General features: G+C 37.2%; 1 protein-coding gene across 4 annotated transcripts in view; it reads left to right on the top strand.

Annotated features, from left to right (window-relative positions):
• The window catches only part of LOC106169718 (prickle-like protein 2), a 31,528-nt gene extending 13,183 nt beyond the window's left edge, over window positions 1–18,345 (top strand). For all 4 annotated transcript variants that reach the window (XM_013549310.2, XM_013549309.2, XM_087015891.1 and 1 more), the window contains 4 exons: window positions 3,316–3,493; window positions 12,066–12,317; window positions 14,249–14,452; window positions 16,006–18,345. In XM_013549310.2, coding sequence (XP_013404764.2) covers window positions 3,316–3,493; window positions 12,066–12,317; window positions 14,249–14,452; window positions 16,006–17,472 — 2,101 coding nt within the window. In that variant the 3' untranslated portion in view covers window positions 17,473–18,345. The remainder of the gene's footprint in view (window positions 1–3,315; window positions 3,494–12,065; window positions 12,318–14,248; window positions 14,453–16,005) is intronic.
• The last annotated feature ends 52 nt before the right edge of the window (window positions 18,346–18,397 follow it).

The raw sequence follows: 18,397 nt of genomic DNA, 5'->3' as shown, positions 1-18,397 counted from the left end.
TTGTGGGGTACTTTAAGAATAACCCAACTTGTAGACATTCGCCTCGGAGGCCCATCTGGCTCATTGTGATGGGAAACCTTCAATAAAACCTTGTCCATTTTTGTCTGGTGTGGTAATTGCCGTGACATGTAGTTCTCTATGCAATGTAGTGATTCTTTTACCTGCTTTATTTTGACAAAAAGATGTATTGCTTTTGAGAAATTCTGTTAGACATTTGTTTCTAGTCTCGGTATTTTCTGTTACTTTTGCACAGAAAACAGAACAAAATGGAACAGAAAGCTTATAACTGATAAAAAAGGTTAAATAGAGCAATACTGACTTGAAAATTCTTCACGAATTTTAATATAAATTGCAGTCTACACCATAAGTTCTCAGTATATCAGATGAACAGCAGTGTCACATCATTCAGATCTCTATTGTGGCATGTTCGTAACTCTGTCTCAAGTGACAGGCAATCATCGGGTTGCCAGACAACTTCAGTGTCGACAGCCATGGCATGTCAACCATGGCTGATCACAGCTTAATTCCCTGTCAGGTGCGTACTTGGTGGACACCTCCTACCCTTCAGGCCAATTGTATTTGTATTTAGTCAAATCAGACATAAAATCATCTGTTTTGCTAAATGAAAAGTGCCCTGAAATGGTCAAAAATGTGTTTGTGTCTAGGCTTTGCTTATTTAATCCAGTAGCATTAGACTTATTGCTTAATGTAATGAAGATGAGTTGTAAGGGTGTTGCCTTTTGAGTTTTAAATGTGAAGTAGTATATTAAAATGGTTTTCCCTGTAGGAGTTTTTACCTTCAGTTTTTACATTATCTGTGATGGATGTTTACCTTAAAAGCAATTAACACAGAAATTGACTTTCTCTTAATTGTCTCATTAAGCCTTGGGATGTACTTTGCTCCTTTGAAGCAGAATAGTAAATTTGTTTTAATTTTAGCCAGCTGTTTTTGGTGCTGTGTCAATTTACATTGCTGATTCAATTCTTGCCTACTTTCCACACTTCAAACTGTATTCAACCTTGTACCCAGTAGCAGTAGCAAATTCCCAAACATTAATTAAACTTGTCAAACATTGTCCTTAGAGTTTCATTGTACGAATGATGATAAGTAGAAAAAAATTGCAAGAGAAATCCTTGAAGACAGTTAATGATGGAAGTGTAAGAATCTTAATATCATTATGAGTGGATGTGATTTGCAAGTAAGACAGCATAAACAATTGGTATTACCAGTTCTGAGGCTGCTAACTAATTGCGTTTCACCAATTTAGTGATGAATTAGCAAAAGTGTAGCTTTTTTTTTTAAAGAATTTCTTTTGCCAGCTTAAATAATTTTTATAGGGAGATTTTTTTTAAATGCCAGTGTAAGTGTTGTCATGGATATGGGGGAGGGTTTTCATGGTTGCTCGAGTTCGACTTCAACTCTGCTCTAGCAAATGAAGTTTGAGCTCTCAAAGTTTGCACTCCTGTCAATGGACAAAGCAGTTGTTCCTGAAAGTCCACACACAGAGTAGGCAACAAGGAAAGAGCCAGACTTAGGAGTAAAAGAAAAGACTATGGGAGCCAGTATTCTTCAATTTCAACATTTTGATAAGAACCATGTTTCTCTCTGGGTCATAAGTTGCAGATTACCATCAGTTGGGTTTTCTGCATGGTATTACCCAACACGAAGACCACTTTTTTTGGCGTCTGCCATCGGGCAAGTTTCGCAGTGACATAACCCCACATAACCGGCGCATGGCCTCTGCTATTGTAAGCTGGATAGTTATTGATCATCGAGTAAACTTAGAAGTTTGTGTCAACATTTGAAATCAAAGTAGCCCTGCCTTGGCCTTTGTATCTTATTTCCAGTGAATTTGTTGCCACAAAAGTATGTTTTGATAAGGAGTAATAGAAGCAAGGAGGCGATCCACTGGTCAAAGAAGTTGTCTGGACAACTTGGCACTGACCAACAAGATGGAAGTTGATGCTGTGGACCTGTTGGTCACTTGTTTCTCCCAACCCCCTTTTTATTAAAATTTTGTAACATATTTGTATAATATATTTTGTAGACTTATAAAAATAAGAAAATAAGGGAAGAAGAAAGCAAATAATTTAAGAAAAGTATGTGATAAATTGATATTCATTTCTGTGTGGTAAAACTTAAATAATAGTCAAAATGACAATTTAAAATAAAGTTACATATACTGCATTTGATAGTGTCAGAAAAGGGATCATTAAAAAGCACTTGAGGGTAGTTCTTCCTTCACTAACTGTAGTATGGCATGAGGTCAGAGTAGCATGAATTATGACATAGATTACCTTGCTTGACCATGCAGTGGTAGGTTCCCGACCTGGTCACCTGTTGGTCATCAGTTAAACCTGTCCTGCTGACCAATGACAAAGTCCTGCGGCTGACCAGGTTGACAACCTCATCCCTCATCAGTTGCTGTTGCTACTGTATGAATATGCTGAATACAAAGACATTACTCTATTTTGTCCATGTTAAAGAATGGAAATTCATTGAAGCTTAGATTTTGACCAGAAAGAAAGAAAAAATGTGGATACTGTGTCAGGTTTTTTGTTTGAGGGGTGTGTAAAGGGGGGGGGGGTAGAGAGAAATGAAAGTTCGCTCTTTTCTGTCTAAAATTTAGCATTTGACTTCAGGCAAAATACCTGTTTTTCACTTCATCAGTAGAAGGTGGGCATCTCTAAATGTTATTGAGCTTGTTCAAACTTCTAGTGATTGTCCAGAAAGTGAGGCATTAGGTCCTCTTTTAAAATTGCACTAAAGAATGCCACATCGACTTTCTGCTTAATCCCTATAGTTATTATCCGCTATTGCCTAGATCCATCATCAGCTGAAATAATAAAATAATTGGCAAACTATTGATTACAAGTAATACCAGTGCATATATAGTTATTGATTACCTTCAGTAGTAGTAGTAGCAGATTGAATATGTATTAATTGATTAATTAATTATAGATGAGTGAATGATTGCTGGATTTTGTGAGTGATAGGTGTCACAATTCATTATGGCACTTATGGATTTAGGGGAAGATTAAGTGAAATAAAGAGGGCAGTAGTTAATAGTGAGGAAAAGTGGTATTGTGCACAGTTGATTATGTTTGTTATTTATGATTAATGTTTTAGTTTTATGGAGTCTGTAAATTTCAGCATTAAATTATTCTTTTTTTTACTTTTGGTGTTGTGCAAAATGCTTCAACAAATTGTTCATTCAGAAAAAGTTTTTTTTTTTGAAGAGTCCTTTGAAAAATTGTGTGTAACAATTCAATTTTTCATTTATAAGGCACTAAAATGTATTAATTTTTTTTCAGAAAAATTTGCAGAAATTGCAAATGTCCAAGAGAATCACATGAAATTGTCACCTCGGACCAAGAGAAAAATCTCAGCAAGCTGATCCAGGACTTCCAGCGGAACTCTGCGTCTGATGATGACAGTGGCTGTGCTCTGGAGGAGTATACCTGGGTCCCACCAGGCCTTAAACCAGATCAGGTAAGATAGGTTGAGAGTTTTGGGCTTAAAACAGACCAACTAGGGCATAAATAGAGGATTTAAACCAGATTAGGTAAGAGTTTATTATTCTTTAAAATAAGATAAATTAAGGCATATATATCTACGTTTTAAATAGATGAAGTGATGTTTAGATTGAGAGCTTAAATCAGACCAACTAGATCATAAAAAGAGGATCTAACACAAGATCAGGTAAGAGTGTGTTCATATTTAAACCCAGGTTAGGTACTTGTGGTATAAATTTAGGGATTGAACTCTAGCTTGAGTATGAAATTTTAACCAGATCAGGTTGTACATAAATAAAGGGCATAAACCAGATGAAATAAGGCATAAATTGAGGGCTTAAATTGGTTAACCATAAATATAGGCCTAAAGCTGACTTTTTGGTATGTAGATTTTTTTAAAACCAAATTATTTAAGTCTTAAATAAATGGGTTGAACAAGGTGAGGAAAGGCTCAAGTAGAACATTAAAACATGGTCTTGTCTGCCATAAATGGCATATAGTGCAAAACCTGGATACTTCTAAGGGTTTAAATCCGATTGGGTAATAATCTACTTGAATATGTTATATCTAACCTTTGGTATTTTTAGAATTAAACCATAAGTTAAATATGACATGTTTTATTGCATGAGGTCAGAAAGGTAAAGCAGGCAGAAAAATGGAATTTCCAACCTACAAAAGGGAAAAATTTTATGTGTTCAAATCCACTATACCTGACACAAAACTGGTAGGTGTGAGGTGGAAACAATGTATTGTAAAATGGTACGATATGTCAACCAGCAGGGTTAATGTATATATGGAATCTGGATTTCTTTAATCTGACAATTTGCGTTTGTGTCCCACTGGGCTTCAGGTAAGGTGTGTGTGAGAGAGACAGAAAATGATATAGTCACAAATAAGGCGATATTTCAACCAGCAGGTACTTGTGTGCTGTCATCTTTGGGTACCCTGAGTAACAGAATCAGAATGGAGACTAAGACCCCATTCTCATAGATATTTAGATCGATCTATCCCCCTGGGGAGTCTCACTAGATTGGTGAGAGCTTAACAGGCTTAAATTCATGCCCCGCCTACTAAAAGCTGTAAGGGGGTAATTAACTATGGTGCGCGCTTGGCTGACTGCAATTTAGCGTGAACCCCCAGGGAGTTAGGTCGATATAAATCTAAATCTCCAGATCAATCTAAATCTCTGGGAATGCACTCTAAATGTTAATGTCTCCGTCAAATGGCCTGAGATTCTGGATCTATAGTAGTGAATTGAGAAACTTTCCTATATAAATCACTGCAGGATTATTAGGTAGAGGAATCTTCATCATCATCATCATCATCATTAGGACCCTGAAACTCAGTGGTTGTAAGATGATAGCTAGAAAATTGTAATATATGGAGGCGTCAACATTGGAACTATGAGAGTCAGGGTTTAATTCAAGGTGCCCTTTGGTTATTTTGTGGTATAGCAGAAACAAGCATTCTTATGCATAGTTATCTTTTAGTAGAAGTCGGGTAGATCCTTCTAGATAGCCTGGTGAGTCGTGACGTAAGGGTTTTGAACCAGGTTCTGAAATTATTTCCTTGTATTTACATCTCATGTTTATACCTTCAAGATGCTTTATATTCTGGTGCAGTATGGTTCACAGCACTTAACCACACAGCCAAAGGCATACACTGTCCTTCACAATGTCTGGTAGTTTGCGTGACTTGATGATGACTATGATGAAGATGATGATGCATTATATGTCTGACATCAGTGAACGGCAATATATTACATTACCATTGTTACAGTGAAACTTTCCATTTCTCTCTTTCTTTTTTGGTGTGATCTTTGCTCCTATTTCAAGTGAGCATGACACTGAAAAAGAAAATGGTTTTCACCTTCTTTTTAAATGTTTATCTTCTTGTCAAGCAATATTGTGTTTTGAAATCTCAATGTCATCACTCCATTGTGAGTTAACAAGGATATCCCCCACAGGTACATTGATTCACTCTTTTATAATTAAGTTAAAGTTAGCCTGGGGAATATATCAACAATGAATATTAAAAAAAGAGAAAAGCTTAGAAATTTAGTGCCTTGGAATATAAGTTAGAACATAGGCTTGGATATACAGAGCTAAGTTTAACTCTCTTTCTCTCTCTCTCTCTCGCACTGCTAAATAGCTATAAGCATATTCTGGCAACTCATAGAAGAATTCATTATATAACATTTATAAAAAAAAGGCATCACCTTTCACTAACCCTCCACCTTACATGCCAGCATATTTTGGTTGTTGTTAATTAGTAAGTAAAGAGTCTGCACTCAGAGATGTTTGTTACAAGAAGGATGGGGAGGTCCTGGCGTCTGCACCTTCAGGCCTACATACCAGACATTGCCAGGTGCAAAATAATTACTTATCACACAGACAAGGCAGAGGAACATGGTCTCTCATGTTTGGGTGGGTGGGTAGTGGGGGAGGAAGGGTTGGGTTATCACATCAGTGGAGTGTAGGGTATTCTTAAATCCCCCCCTCCCGCCCCGATTCAAATATCGGTACAAAGGGGGTACAAGGCAGTGCTGAATAAAAAGATAGATTGCAAAGTGTCTTGTACAAAGCAGAAAAAATTAACACCAAATCTGGGGAGGCATGGGATGGGGGTGATAAAACACAGTATAGACATACAACATGGCTAAATCTTGAGGGTGGAGGCGTCTGCCAGATTTGTTTAATGTACCTAGTCTGGTGTACACATGTTTTCACACAGTGCTGTCTGGTGTGTCTGTCAGTCCAAACCCTCTCTCTACATACCAGACATTTCCAGGTGGAGATACCAGACAACAACAGAACCTACCAACATGGCTCCCCCTAGGGGAACTTTTAAAAAAATTTTATCAGTCTGCATGGTTACCGTGGCAGCACAGCAGACTTCAACACAAGAAGGTTCTGCTCAGTCTTTTTACTTCACAGATACTGTACAAGGATATGTATGATAAGGTTAAACAGATTTATTTGATATGGAGCTGATGGCTCATTGGAGCAGAAAGATGTTGGAAAGGAGGGTTAATTTGAAGTTTATTACATGTGTATTATATCTAGTGATTAAAAGAGAAATGTAACCTTTACTAAAGGAAAGAAAAATATTTAAAGTTTGCCATCAGACTACCCAGTTGTTGCCACACCTCTCGTGGTGTTTTAACCTTCTTGTAGTATTTCTGTCAGCTAATAAGGAGAGGTAGTGATAGTGATCTTGTGTGATGGGTCAGCTAATTGAAAATGACCACGGGAGTAGGAAGAAAACAGGAAAGAATCACCTGGAGGGCTCTTGGGCTAATTTGTGAAGTGATTCTTCTTGATGGTCAGTGAGATAGCCACTGTAACAGTAGCAGCTGGGAGATGCCATTAGTTCATCTATTCTTAATGTAAGCAGCAGACAGTAACAAGTGCCCCACTGAGCTAAAGAAAAAAGAAACCAATAAAAAACGATCCATATTTGGTCAGGCGATGTTCAGACAGGTCATATGGATATTAACTTTTCTCAACTTAATCCTTTTAAAAATTACCTTATTCTTGAGATCCTTCAATTTTGGTTTTAGAAAAAAATGATTGAATTTAGTATTTCTGTCAGTTCAGTTGTATGGTACTGTAAAAAAATAGATATGTGACTGAAAAAATGCTATGTCACCCTTGTGTGTTGTGTTCTCAAGAAATAGAATCTGCCTTATAAAAATATTTCAGTTACTTTAAACTGAACATATGTACTTGGGTTAACAGTTACTTCTTCAGATCAATTTTTGTACTCTTTCTTGTATTATTGAATAATTGTTATTCTGCTGGTTTTTAATTCATCATTTATTTTTTATTTTTAAAGGTACAGCATAAGGAATCTAAATAAACCAGTTGCTTTGCAACCTATGTACTTTTTTTTTTTTGGGGGGGGGGGGGGGGGTTCAGCCTGCACGTATCTCCCAATGCTTAATTCATCTGGTCATCCAGTGACCTTTTACTACCAGCCATTTTAAATTGTTGGTCTGAACATGCCTTTTGTGGACTCTTAATTGCAGACCACCTGAGGTAACTTGATGGTGCATGGGTCAGAATGAATTAAGGTCACAGGCCTAATTTATCTCCCCCTTTGAGGAAAATTCTGTCTCCTATCAGAGAATTGTAAAGAGGCCTTTAACTCGTAGTATACAGTTCTTTTGAAGATATTTTCTAAATTTAGAGTGTGAGAGAATTCCTGAGCAGAAGGTATTTATTCAGGCTATGCCAGCTAAGAATGATGGATTTGATTTTGAAAGGAAATTAACTGAAAGCAGTGAAGGGGAGTATATAGCAACTATACAGTTTAAAATCAATTTATCTGGAATTGTTTTGATATTGGGGCCGGTGTTGAAAAAAATGGAATACCTGCCAGTGTGACCATTTGCTAACTTATGGGCAAACTTATTACTTAACATTACATTGGTTATAAAATATGTTATCTCCAGATTTGGTTTGTAATAACATTCATCATAGTCAAAGAACCCATATGATCATATTCACTTAGGTTTGGTATATTCAAATTGATGCCCTTGTATGAACATTTCTCAAGTACTATTCCAATGATAAGTAGAAACATGCACACCAAAAACAAGAAGCAATTTACAGTCATGATACAGGTGAAGGCTTTAAAATATATAGTCCAGTGAAAAATAATAATACTTGAAATAAGATATGATTAACTTAATTATGCACCATGAGTTTCAGTCTGTTCAAAACTTCCAGAACCAGAATATGTTCATGTGACTAAAACTGTATGCTGGGTAAAAAAAAGGCATAGTGCTCTTTTAAATGCGAGGGTGATCTTATATGATCCAACCCATCCAGTTAAGTTCAACTTAGAAGTGCTAAGTGGGAAGTGGATTAATGTAGAATTTATGGTTCATGACTGACCTCATAAAACTTAACCTTAGTAGAAGGATGCAGGTGTATCAGGGCGCATTTACACCAGCACTAACTTAGACTGAAACTGGCTAATTGTCGCCAACAGTTGACTAGATTACATAGTAACTCCTACTGCATCTGACATTTATAAAACTATAAGTTTAGTGATTTTGGAACAGAAGGATGACACAACTACTGGTTTGTGTGAACACATCCTGTTAAGATAAAGACCCAAGTTATTTCAGATTTTCAGTTTGCAGTGATCCTTGTCTGAACTGTCCTGTAATGTGCCTTGTCATGACATCCATCATCAGTGGTAATTAACCTGGAAGTGGGGGAGGTCATGGATGAGCTGACACTTGAAGCTGAACACAATAAATCATATAAGATAGCTTAGGATTTTTACTGTAAATTTTGTGGAAGAAAGCTTTTGAAGGGCAATAAAATAACTTTGTTTCTGAGTATGTCACTTGAGGCTGACTCTAAATTATGTGGACAGAGTGGAATCATTTAAAGGTTCTATGTCATTTATGTCATTGCAAAATAGTTGAAAACAATTAATCATATTAGATGGAGTACCTCATTTTAGAAGATTTGTCTGTTTCACCAGTACAAATCAAAAAGAGTCAGAGAGCAATAAATCATGGGATAAGTAGCCACTGAAAGCTGACAGACATGGAAAGTGTGACCTGTGCCTTTCTTGGAGTGATGACCTCTGTAAAGAACAGATGTCAGCTTTCTTGGTTATAAATCACCTTGGTGAAAGTGGCCTTCTTGGAAGCTTGGACCTCATTTGTGAATTTATGAGGTGAAAAATTTGAAAGATCCTATGTAAAGCTTGTATAATCTTATGACCAATTATAAATTATGCCTGAAATGCTGGTTCTTGGAATAAGGCAATAATGTGATACACTAGGGGTGTATTTCAAATATTTTGATACTAATTATTTAATATGTCAGACACTATTCAAAGTATTTCTTTTTGTAATAAGATTCAATATTAGATTCAATTACATATTGCTCTCACTCATGAAAAGATGAGTTCTACGGCAGAATCATGGAACCTGTTCTTGCTGGTCAAGCCATGAAAAAAAAAACAGCATGAATTTTGCTGCTCTCAGTATGCCAGATGGCAATACACAGAAGTTGATTGTTTGATAGGAGTTGCACAATGGTATCTTTTTGGTATCTTTCTCATGTGGTGGGTGGCCCACGGTTCTGCTTGATGGATGTGTTGTGAGATTTGTTACGGGATACATAATGTATTCTTTTCTACAGCTGGAAGATGTAAGGCAGATGTACTGGGGCTGTCTCACAAGAGTTTCATCCTTATCCAAAAACAGAGAAACTTGTGTGTTCTGTATTTTTTTATATACTGTATGTTGTGTGCAGAGTAAAGTAGACATTGTGATATTGTTCAAGAGTTTTTTATGAGAAATATGAAGTCTTTCACACTAATAGAAAAGCACATGTAATACATTGTGGTGTAGTTTAAAGCACTTGTCAACGAACAGTTCATTTCAACTATGCCCTATAATATTCCAAATTTCAATGTTTTATGTAACTTAGCATCTACCTTTCCATACCAGACTTGATAGAGATTAAGTTAATAAAATAGGCCAAAAAATTCAGATTCATTACAAAGACCAACTTCCAATCGCCAGTATATCTTTCACATAAATTCTAATAAGTTGGCTTGGGGTTAAATTGCTAAATTCAGATAGCTGCCAACATGAAGTTTACATTGCATTATTGGTCTGAGAGCATTTTATGAAAAAAAATTACGTCTTGTACCCTGATAAATTAACCATGAATTCTGAGTCGAAGTATGCAAAAAATTCAGTGTAAAAGGGGGGCACAGTAGAGTGTTAGTAGTGTACTCGACTGTGCTTGGTATGGGGTCACGTTGGAGGTGATTGGCATGGTGTCATATTGGTGTCATACCCCTGCGTCAACACACTGACTTGCCCTTACAAACAGACCTTCTGGAAAAAAATCCAAATATTGCCATATTTTGTTTGACACTCACTTTCTGTGCACATTCCTGAAGGTGGCGGATATAAAGTAGCACACCTGGTGGCCCCTAACAAAGGGGGAGCGTGCAGAGTTTATCTTACCTGGCCCAGCTATGTTACTGTATGAATTGAAGCTGTGAGTGCGGTGTTGTTTCAAAAAATAGTTCCGAATTGTGACTAATGGTTTCTTTTTTTGTTGGGCCCAGTTAGTAATAAGATCATTAAGGATTTATTGTTGATTTCCGTGTTTAGTCATGGATTTGCTACCTGTGTATAGCAAATTGTTAGCCTACACATGTCAAGATACATAGAGACTGTTACGGGGTTAACGTGTTTGGAGTATAACGCCATTACTCCACTTGTTTTCTGCCAGAGGTAGAAAGAAAATGTTTAAGGGGATAAATATTTAGAGCGTTACGTCATTTCTCTGCATGTTATTTTTCCTGCCCATATGTATATTTTTTTTCTGTTTTTTTCCATTGTACTCAAATTGAATTAACAACCTCAGTTGAATTTGATATACAAAAAGTGGTTTCACCTCAACTTAGGAATTTAGTTGTGAAAGATGCTACATTGTTGTACTAAATGGTTGTGGTTATAGTAACTAACCCTCGCAGCACAATAAATTATGGCATGTTATCTATACTTACTCTGTAGTTGCCAGTCACTGCAAATTGACTTACATTGTTAGTCACATTCACCATATGGTCTGCCAACAGTGATATTTCACCGTCAATTGAACTTTGTAATTAAAGGAAAGATGGATGTGGTGTAGGCTGCTCACTTTTCACATCTGTCTACTGTTGTCGCCATGTTCATCAGTTTTTTATCGCTCTTGTGGTTGCTTTATAGATGCTCTCTCTTTCTCCCCCCTCTTTCTTTCTTTCTCTCTCTCTTTCTCTCTCTCTCACACACACACACACACACACACTTGAAAAAAGCAGCTTTGCTACAAGTTTGTGGTGAAATTTTAACCTTATTACAACATCTAGAATTTCTACAATGGCTCCAAATTGGAATTCCACTCTTGTGTCCTTTCATTTATTTCTCCAAAAAGTACCCTAGTAAGTGATACAGCTCCCCCCCCTCCCCCCTCCATCTCAGAAAAATTATAATGTGGAATTTTCCCTGTTCTCAATTGATCTGAATAACAATGCTTATACACTAGAGTGGAATTATGACTGACATGTGATTAGTCGACTAGGTCGAACTGAGCTGGAAGTACAGGTAATTAGTGATAAGTAACTTGGGTTAAAGGATTAAAGAGTTCCTCTGTTGTGCAATATGTCAGTTAATGGGCCACAACAAAGTTGGATTATAAGGTACATACTTGTAATATGTGTAAACATACTTGACAGGTATTTACCCCATAGCTAAATACTAAAATATTGAGATTGCAGTTCTAACCTTGATTAATTATTCATTTTCACAATTTTGCGATAAACTGTTTTGTCTCTTTTCCTCTTCATTCATAAGTATAATTTAAAGCTTTATGTAGAAAAATGTCTAAAATCACCGTGTAGGATTGTTCAACCACAGGCAATATCAGCATTTTTCCAACTTTTAAAACAGCAATGCGTTGTATATATAATTAAGTGATCTCGTAGAATTGGCATCAAAAATGCAATCTTACTCTTTGTAGGTTCACCAATATATGAGCGCCCTTCCTGAAGACAGAGTACCATATTTGAACAGTGTTGGAGAAAAATACAGAATAAAGCAACTTCTGCAGCAGCTTCCCCCTCACGACAATGAAATACGCTACTGTAATTCTCTCAGCGAGGAGGAGAGGAAGGAGCTGCGCCTCTTCAGTACCCAGAGGAAGAGAGAGGCGCTGGGAAGAGGAAGTGTGCGTCCTCTACCTCTCACAATGCAGGGGACGTCCTGTTATGAGGTATGTTAACAAAGCATTTTCACAAAAAATCTCAGATTTGAACCCAAAAGAATTGGAGGGCAGGGATGACACTACCTTTGTTTTGTGTGCACGTGAGCATGCGTGTGTGAGTGGGGAGACTTCCCTTAACATATATTGTCAGCATTGCAAGCAAGAAATGCAAGCGCTATTTATTTTCCCCTGTACGTCTCTCCCTTCATTAAAAAAGTTGAGGATGCGCTACAGTACAGGTGGTATCCCTACATTTGATATTCTCAACCTCATCTCACCTGCCTATTTCTCAGCAGGTCTCGGCACTTAAAGCTTCTTTTTTAGGAGGTAATAAATCTAGGACAAAGCGTATCCAAGTGTCTAGATTATCAAAAAGAGCAAAAAAAAAAAAAAAAAAAAACGACACAGCATATTGAATAAAAAACATCCACATGCAACATGAGGAAGGCAGAGCTTGGAAAATATTGTTGCCACGTTATAAAATGTGAACGTAAAAACTGGATAACCTTAGAGTGCAATATGTTAGTCATGTGTGGAAAAAAACAGCACAGTTTTTCACTTACCTGAAATTAGATCTGAAATAGAGAAGGAAAAAGAGAGAGATTGTCAGTGGGGCATGGATTTATCTCTTTTTTACGACAACTAGGTCATCCAAACCTGACCCCCACTAAAAACTACATTTGCTCTTTTCTGTTCCTGTACAATTCAATCTTTGTCAAGTTATTTGAAGCATTTTACTGCTTTTGGTAATCACAGAATGTGACCATGTAATTTAAATGCATAAGATTTACTATTGACTAGAGTGACATACAATATGGAAGTGATTAAGGCAACATGTGTTGTTAAACGTCATAAAACTATTTGGTCTAAAATTGGTATTCTTGAGCTTTGCCATAAAAAGAAATGCTCAGAAGTCTTGGAAGTGTGCGGGCTTTTTAACCGATTAGGAGAAGTTTATGAGGTCGCCTGCCATAAAATGGTTGCTTGCTTACAAAATTGTACTACAAATGAAGTGTTGGACAAAACACCTGACAATAAACATTTGGAGTCAATAAATGTTACATTGAATGTATTTTGTAAAACTTCTTTCTTCCTCTCTTAATAAAATCTACCTGTTTAAAGAGCTAGGCTGAGTGATCCAGGTCTGTGAATGAGACCGAGGGCAGTAATATAGTCAAATCATGATTGAAGTTTACCCCCTGTTCACTTGAATAATTTTCTTCTGAAGCGTACCATTCTTTCTTTAAAGATTGGGGTCTGATTTGTTTGTTTATTTTCTGTTTAATAATGGGGCCCCAGGATCAGCCGACTGATTGTTTCATAAAACTAGAAAATAACGTAACTTTGGGTCTTTAGAAACTTATCCAAGCAGGGCAGCTCAAATTTCTGAAGGCTGCACTTTGACGTGTGTTGCACTGAATGAAGTGAGCTTTGTAGGTTATGTCGATTCCTGTAACCTTTTACAGCTACTCTTTCCGAGCAGGAATTAGCAAGGTGTTACGTTATTTGTTTGGATAAGGTATTTTACTATGTAGCATAGAATGCTTCATATTTTGTAACTTCTGGCTTCGGTTTTAAGGTGTGAAATGTGACGACGATTTTGTGATTTGAGAGCAATCACAGCAGGTAAAGAGCAGTAGTTTCAGAACTAGTTCTAGACAGAGAGAGACTCCGTCAGTGATGATGTCTGTGTGTGAATGAGTGCAGTATATCACTGTCACTCAGGTTAGGAGAAGATTGAAGGTGTGGCAGTTTTGGTATTGGTACTGTTATTGATAGGAAATGTGCGCATGCCCTCACGCATGTGTGTGATGCAGAGAGAGAGAGAGAGAGAGAGAGAGAGAGAGAGAGAGAGAGCAATAAGACTATGGCAGAAAAAAGAACATTTCTTATTTACTATATGTAAACAGACATCTAATCCCGTCTTTCTTTCTTTCAAGTGTAAGGAGACCATCAAGGGAGGAGACATCGCAGTATTTGCCTCCAGAGCTGGCCACAGTAACTGCTGGCACCCAGCCTGTTTCATCTGCTTCACGTGCAAGGAGCTCCTGGTCGACTTGATCTACTTCTACAAGGACTCGCACGTGTACTGCGGCAGACATCATGCGGAGAATCTCAAGCCGCGCTGTGCTGCTTGCGACGAGGTGGGTAAGGTGATGAATTAGGTTTAGGTTGATGGAAAGCTTTTTCTGAAAGGGCTGCTACTTCATTTTACAAGAGTCCTTTGGACATGTTTAACATGTTTGTGTTTTTCTGAAGTTATAAAAAATGTCCCTTAATCCAGGGGTAAGGTTTTTTTTTTTTACTTGTTTTTGACAGAACTCAAAATAGAATGAAAGGTAAATGTTGATCTAGTGTGAATGTTTACATATATGAGGCAAACTGTGTTATAGTTTGTTAGCATTTTTAATGCGAAGGTCATAAGTCAAACACATCTATGCAAATGTATGTTGTCGTGTGTGCAACTTCAAATCAAGAGACCTAATTATTTACTTTAAGAAATGACTTTGAACTGCCTGAGGTTGCTCTGTGTTATGTTCAGCTGTCAGACGTACTGTTTAACATTCACGTAATTCTGGCTTGTCATTATTTAAAACCAGTCGCATGCCAAATTTAAAAGAGAGGAAACAGAAGTATGCTGGAGTTCTGGAATAGGATATCATTATTTTGGCTTAAAACAAATTACATCGGGGCATGGATAATATTTTATGTTGCACATGATAGCATTGAGTGTTTAGGCTGTATTTATAGTATATGAGCAGGAAAATTCCTTTGTAAATGACAAAGAAAAAAAAAATTTAATAAGGCCATTACTAAACTTGTGCCCATTAGTGGATGTCATTTCTACTATGAATTATTTTGAAGAACAATATAAAGAAAAAGATAATGAAATATAAGGTGTATATTTCTCACACGTTGCATTAAGTTGCATTAAAAAAGTACCAACCATGTATTGATCTGTTTCAAAATTTTTATCAAATTTCACTGTGATTCCCTATCTTGAAATTGTTAAATGATATCTCTGTTTGCAAGACTGTAAAAAGGAGTGACATTTTAGCATTCAAAAATAGATTAAAATGAAATGACAAGACCTGAAGGATATGCTAACCGAGTCCCATAAATCATGTTTGGTGTGAACACAGATCAGTCTAATTCTCCATTGTTGTAGAGTGATGCAATTAGGCCTCCATCAATTATTCAGGCCCCAACTGCTCACAATATGCTTCATCTATTATGCATGGGATCTGGGGGCTAATTTGCAGTGTTTGCATGCTTGTAACAGTCCAAAGAAGTTGCTTCAAATCTACAGCAAAGATGGTGAAGATATTGCAATAAAATATATTTTATGATGTTAAAAAAAGATATTTCTCAAATTGACGTGTATATATTAGTCATGCATTGAAATTTTCTGGAAATTGAACTTGTTGGCAAGATGTTTTGTTTTTAAAATTACCATGCATGATGGATTTCTTTTGTTTAAAAAGACATTTAATGAAAAGTCAGTACTAGTAGTTTTTTACATGCAGAAAATTTGCCAGATGGCTTTTTGAGAATATGGAATGGAAAGGTATGCCCTTTAGTCTTTGCAAATTTGTCATTTATCACATTATTTCAGTGTATGTTTTGGGAACTGTTGAGGTTCATTCTTCACATGTGTTATTTAAATCTTCTGAACTTGTTTATTTTTTCATTCCAGATAATATTTGCAGACGAGTGCACAGAGGCAGAGGGAAGAAGCTGGCACATGAAGCATTTCTGCTGCTTTGAATGCGACCAGCAGTTGGGCGGACAGCGCTATATAATGCGCGAAGGGCGGCCATATTGCTGCACATGTTTCGAAAGGATGTTTGCAGAGTATTGTGACACATGCGGCGACCACATTGCTGTAGACCAGGGACAAATGACTCATGATGGTCAGCACTGGCATGCCACTGACCGCTGCTTTAAGTGTTTCACCTGTAACTCTCCACTGTTGGGTAAACCTTTCTTACCCAAACACGGCGTTATTTACTGTTCCTCAGACTGCAGTCGCAGAGATCGAGGAGGAAACAGCAGCCAATCAGACTGCGAGTATGCCAACCTTCAAGTGTACAAAACACAGACTCGATTGGCCCCTGATATCAAGCACCAAAAGGGGCGGAGTCGAAACCCTATAGATCTCAGGGACACTAGTTTTGATAGTTTAATAAGTAATACCTCGGATCAGGACACACGGCCAAAACAGCTCCCGCCACAGACTGCGGTGCCAGTGGTGAACCCCAATAGTTCACAGTTGCCTCCCCGAGTCCCAAATGGATCATACATGTATCCAAACTCTCCTCAGGCCCATACATATCACACACCAAATGGAGACTTGACAGTGAGAACTAGACCCTCAAATGCAGCCAGTAGGCCTACAGAACTTAATGTAAGAAGTAGGTCAGAGAATGGCACTCAAGGAGATTTAGCAAACTTAAACAGTCAAAGACTGCAAGCGAGGCCTCAACAGGGAGACTCACAGGTCAATCCGATCCCATTGGGACGACCCATGGTCCATCCACGTTCTTCACAGTCCCATTCCCGCCCCCCTCTTCCACCCCACCTACAACCCCTTCCACCTCAGTTCACCAATCAGAGCAGCAGAGTACCTTATACAAGGACTGAGCGTTACATAGACCGAGTGAATAGGTACTATGCCATGGCAAGCTCTGGGAATGACCAGATGAACCCCATATCACGACCCAAAGAAAAACCAGTCATCCATGCCTCCGTGAGTCAGCGAAGCAGGAGCTTTACTTCCTCCCCTTCGCAAAATCTTCAATCTGGATCTGAAACCGAAGGGGGCGCTAGTGTTGATGCACACAATACATCGCAGTCGTCCTCACAGCTGAATAAGACTTCCTCTGACGTTGCTTTAGAAAATGCTGTGGTGGATAAGTTTCTTCGTGTTCAGTCTGGAGACGAGTGCAGCACATGTTCAAGTTCCAGCGATTCAGAGGATGATGACTTTTATTACAGACCAGTGAGGCGCCCAGGTGCCCGCCTCACATATGTTGATGACAGTGATAAAGCCATGAAGGCATCCTCTATGAAATCCAACACTTTGCCAAATGGAAGTAGTAAAAGTGGTAGTGGTAAAAGACATAAGAATAGAAATAAAAGTCAGCATTGCATAGTCTCTTAATTTCTAGCCCAAATGGTTATTGTTTTGTTTGGGGAATTCTTGTTGTTTTGTGGCTTAAGTTTTGATTAATATTTGAACTGTGTATAGTGCAAAGAACATCTCATGTTTCATAATGATCAGAAATTGTTTAATTATTTTAAAAAAAATTAAAGCAAATGAAATAATGAAAGACAAAGAAGTGGAATTTGTTGTGTCAAAAAAGAGCCAACTTATAATACAATTGTAGCTGTAGAAATTCTTGACACAACGTAACTTATTATGCATATACAAGGGGTAGGTTTTTGTACTTGTTGAGACTGCAGAGCTAGGTTACTTGACCAACTTAAAAGACACATTTGAAGATTTCTGTAATTTGCTTTATTTTCAATTTTCAATATTGACTTGTCGATAAAAACATGACTTAAGATAAAAGCAATAAAATGTGCCATCATATCTGCCAATTCTAATGACTATATTATAGTTTTCTAACAGGAAGTTGTATGCACTGTAGCTGGTCGTGGAAAATCCCTGCAGTGTTTACAGTTCAGTTCAGTATTTTCCTTTCCATTTGCTCAGCTTTGTGAGCACTAGTTTTTGACTATGTGAGTGATTTGAAGTTGATAAGCTATGTTTTTATTCACAAAGATGGTGTGCAAAGTTGAAAGCTAACAGATACAAATTTATTACTTTTAAGTTAGTAAAATGGAAAGCCATAAGAAAGAAATACCCCCAACCATTGTGTTACAGCTATTGGCTTTATTTTAAGGTCAAATAAATTGCCTCTTTTTGTATAATACTTTTATTTCATTTATTGTTTATGTGTATACAACCATGTAAATTATGCAACAATGTGTAATGCAATACACTTGTAATAAAATTGTGAAAAAAATCTTATGTATGTATTTATCTGTTGTTATCATACTAAATTGAAAAAGATTGATTCATT

Source organism: Lingula anatina, chromosome 6 (genome assembly GCF_051362555.1).
Source record: "Lingula anatina isolate TDL-2025a chromosome 6, LinAna3.0, whole genome shotgun sequence".
Lineage (NCBI taxonomy): Eukaryota > Metazoa > Brachiopoda > Lingulata > Lingulida > Lingulidae > Lingula > Lingula anatina.
The sequence above is the reverse complement of the archived record's forward strand: the minus strand, read 5'-3'. Positions and strand labels throughout refer to the sequence as shown.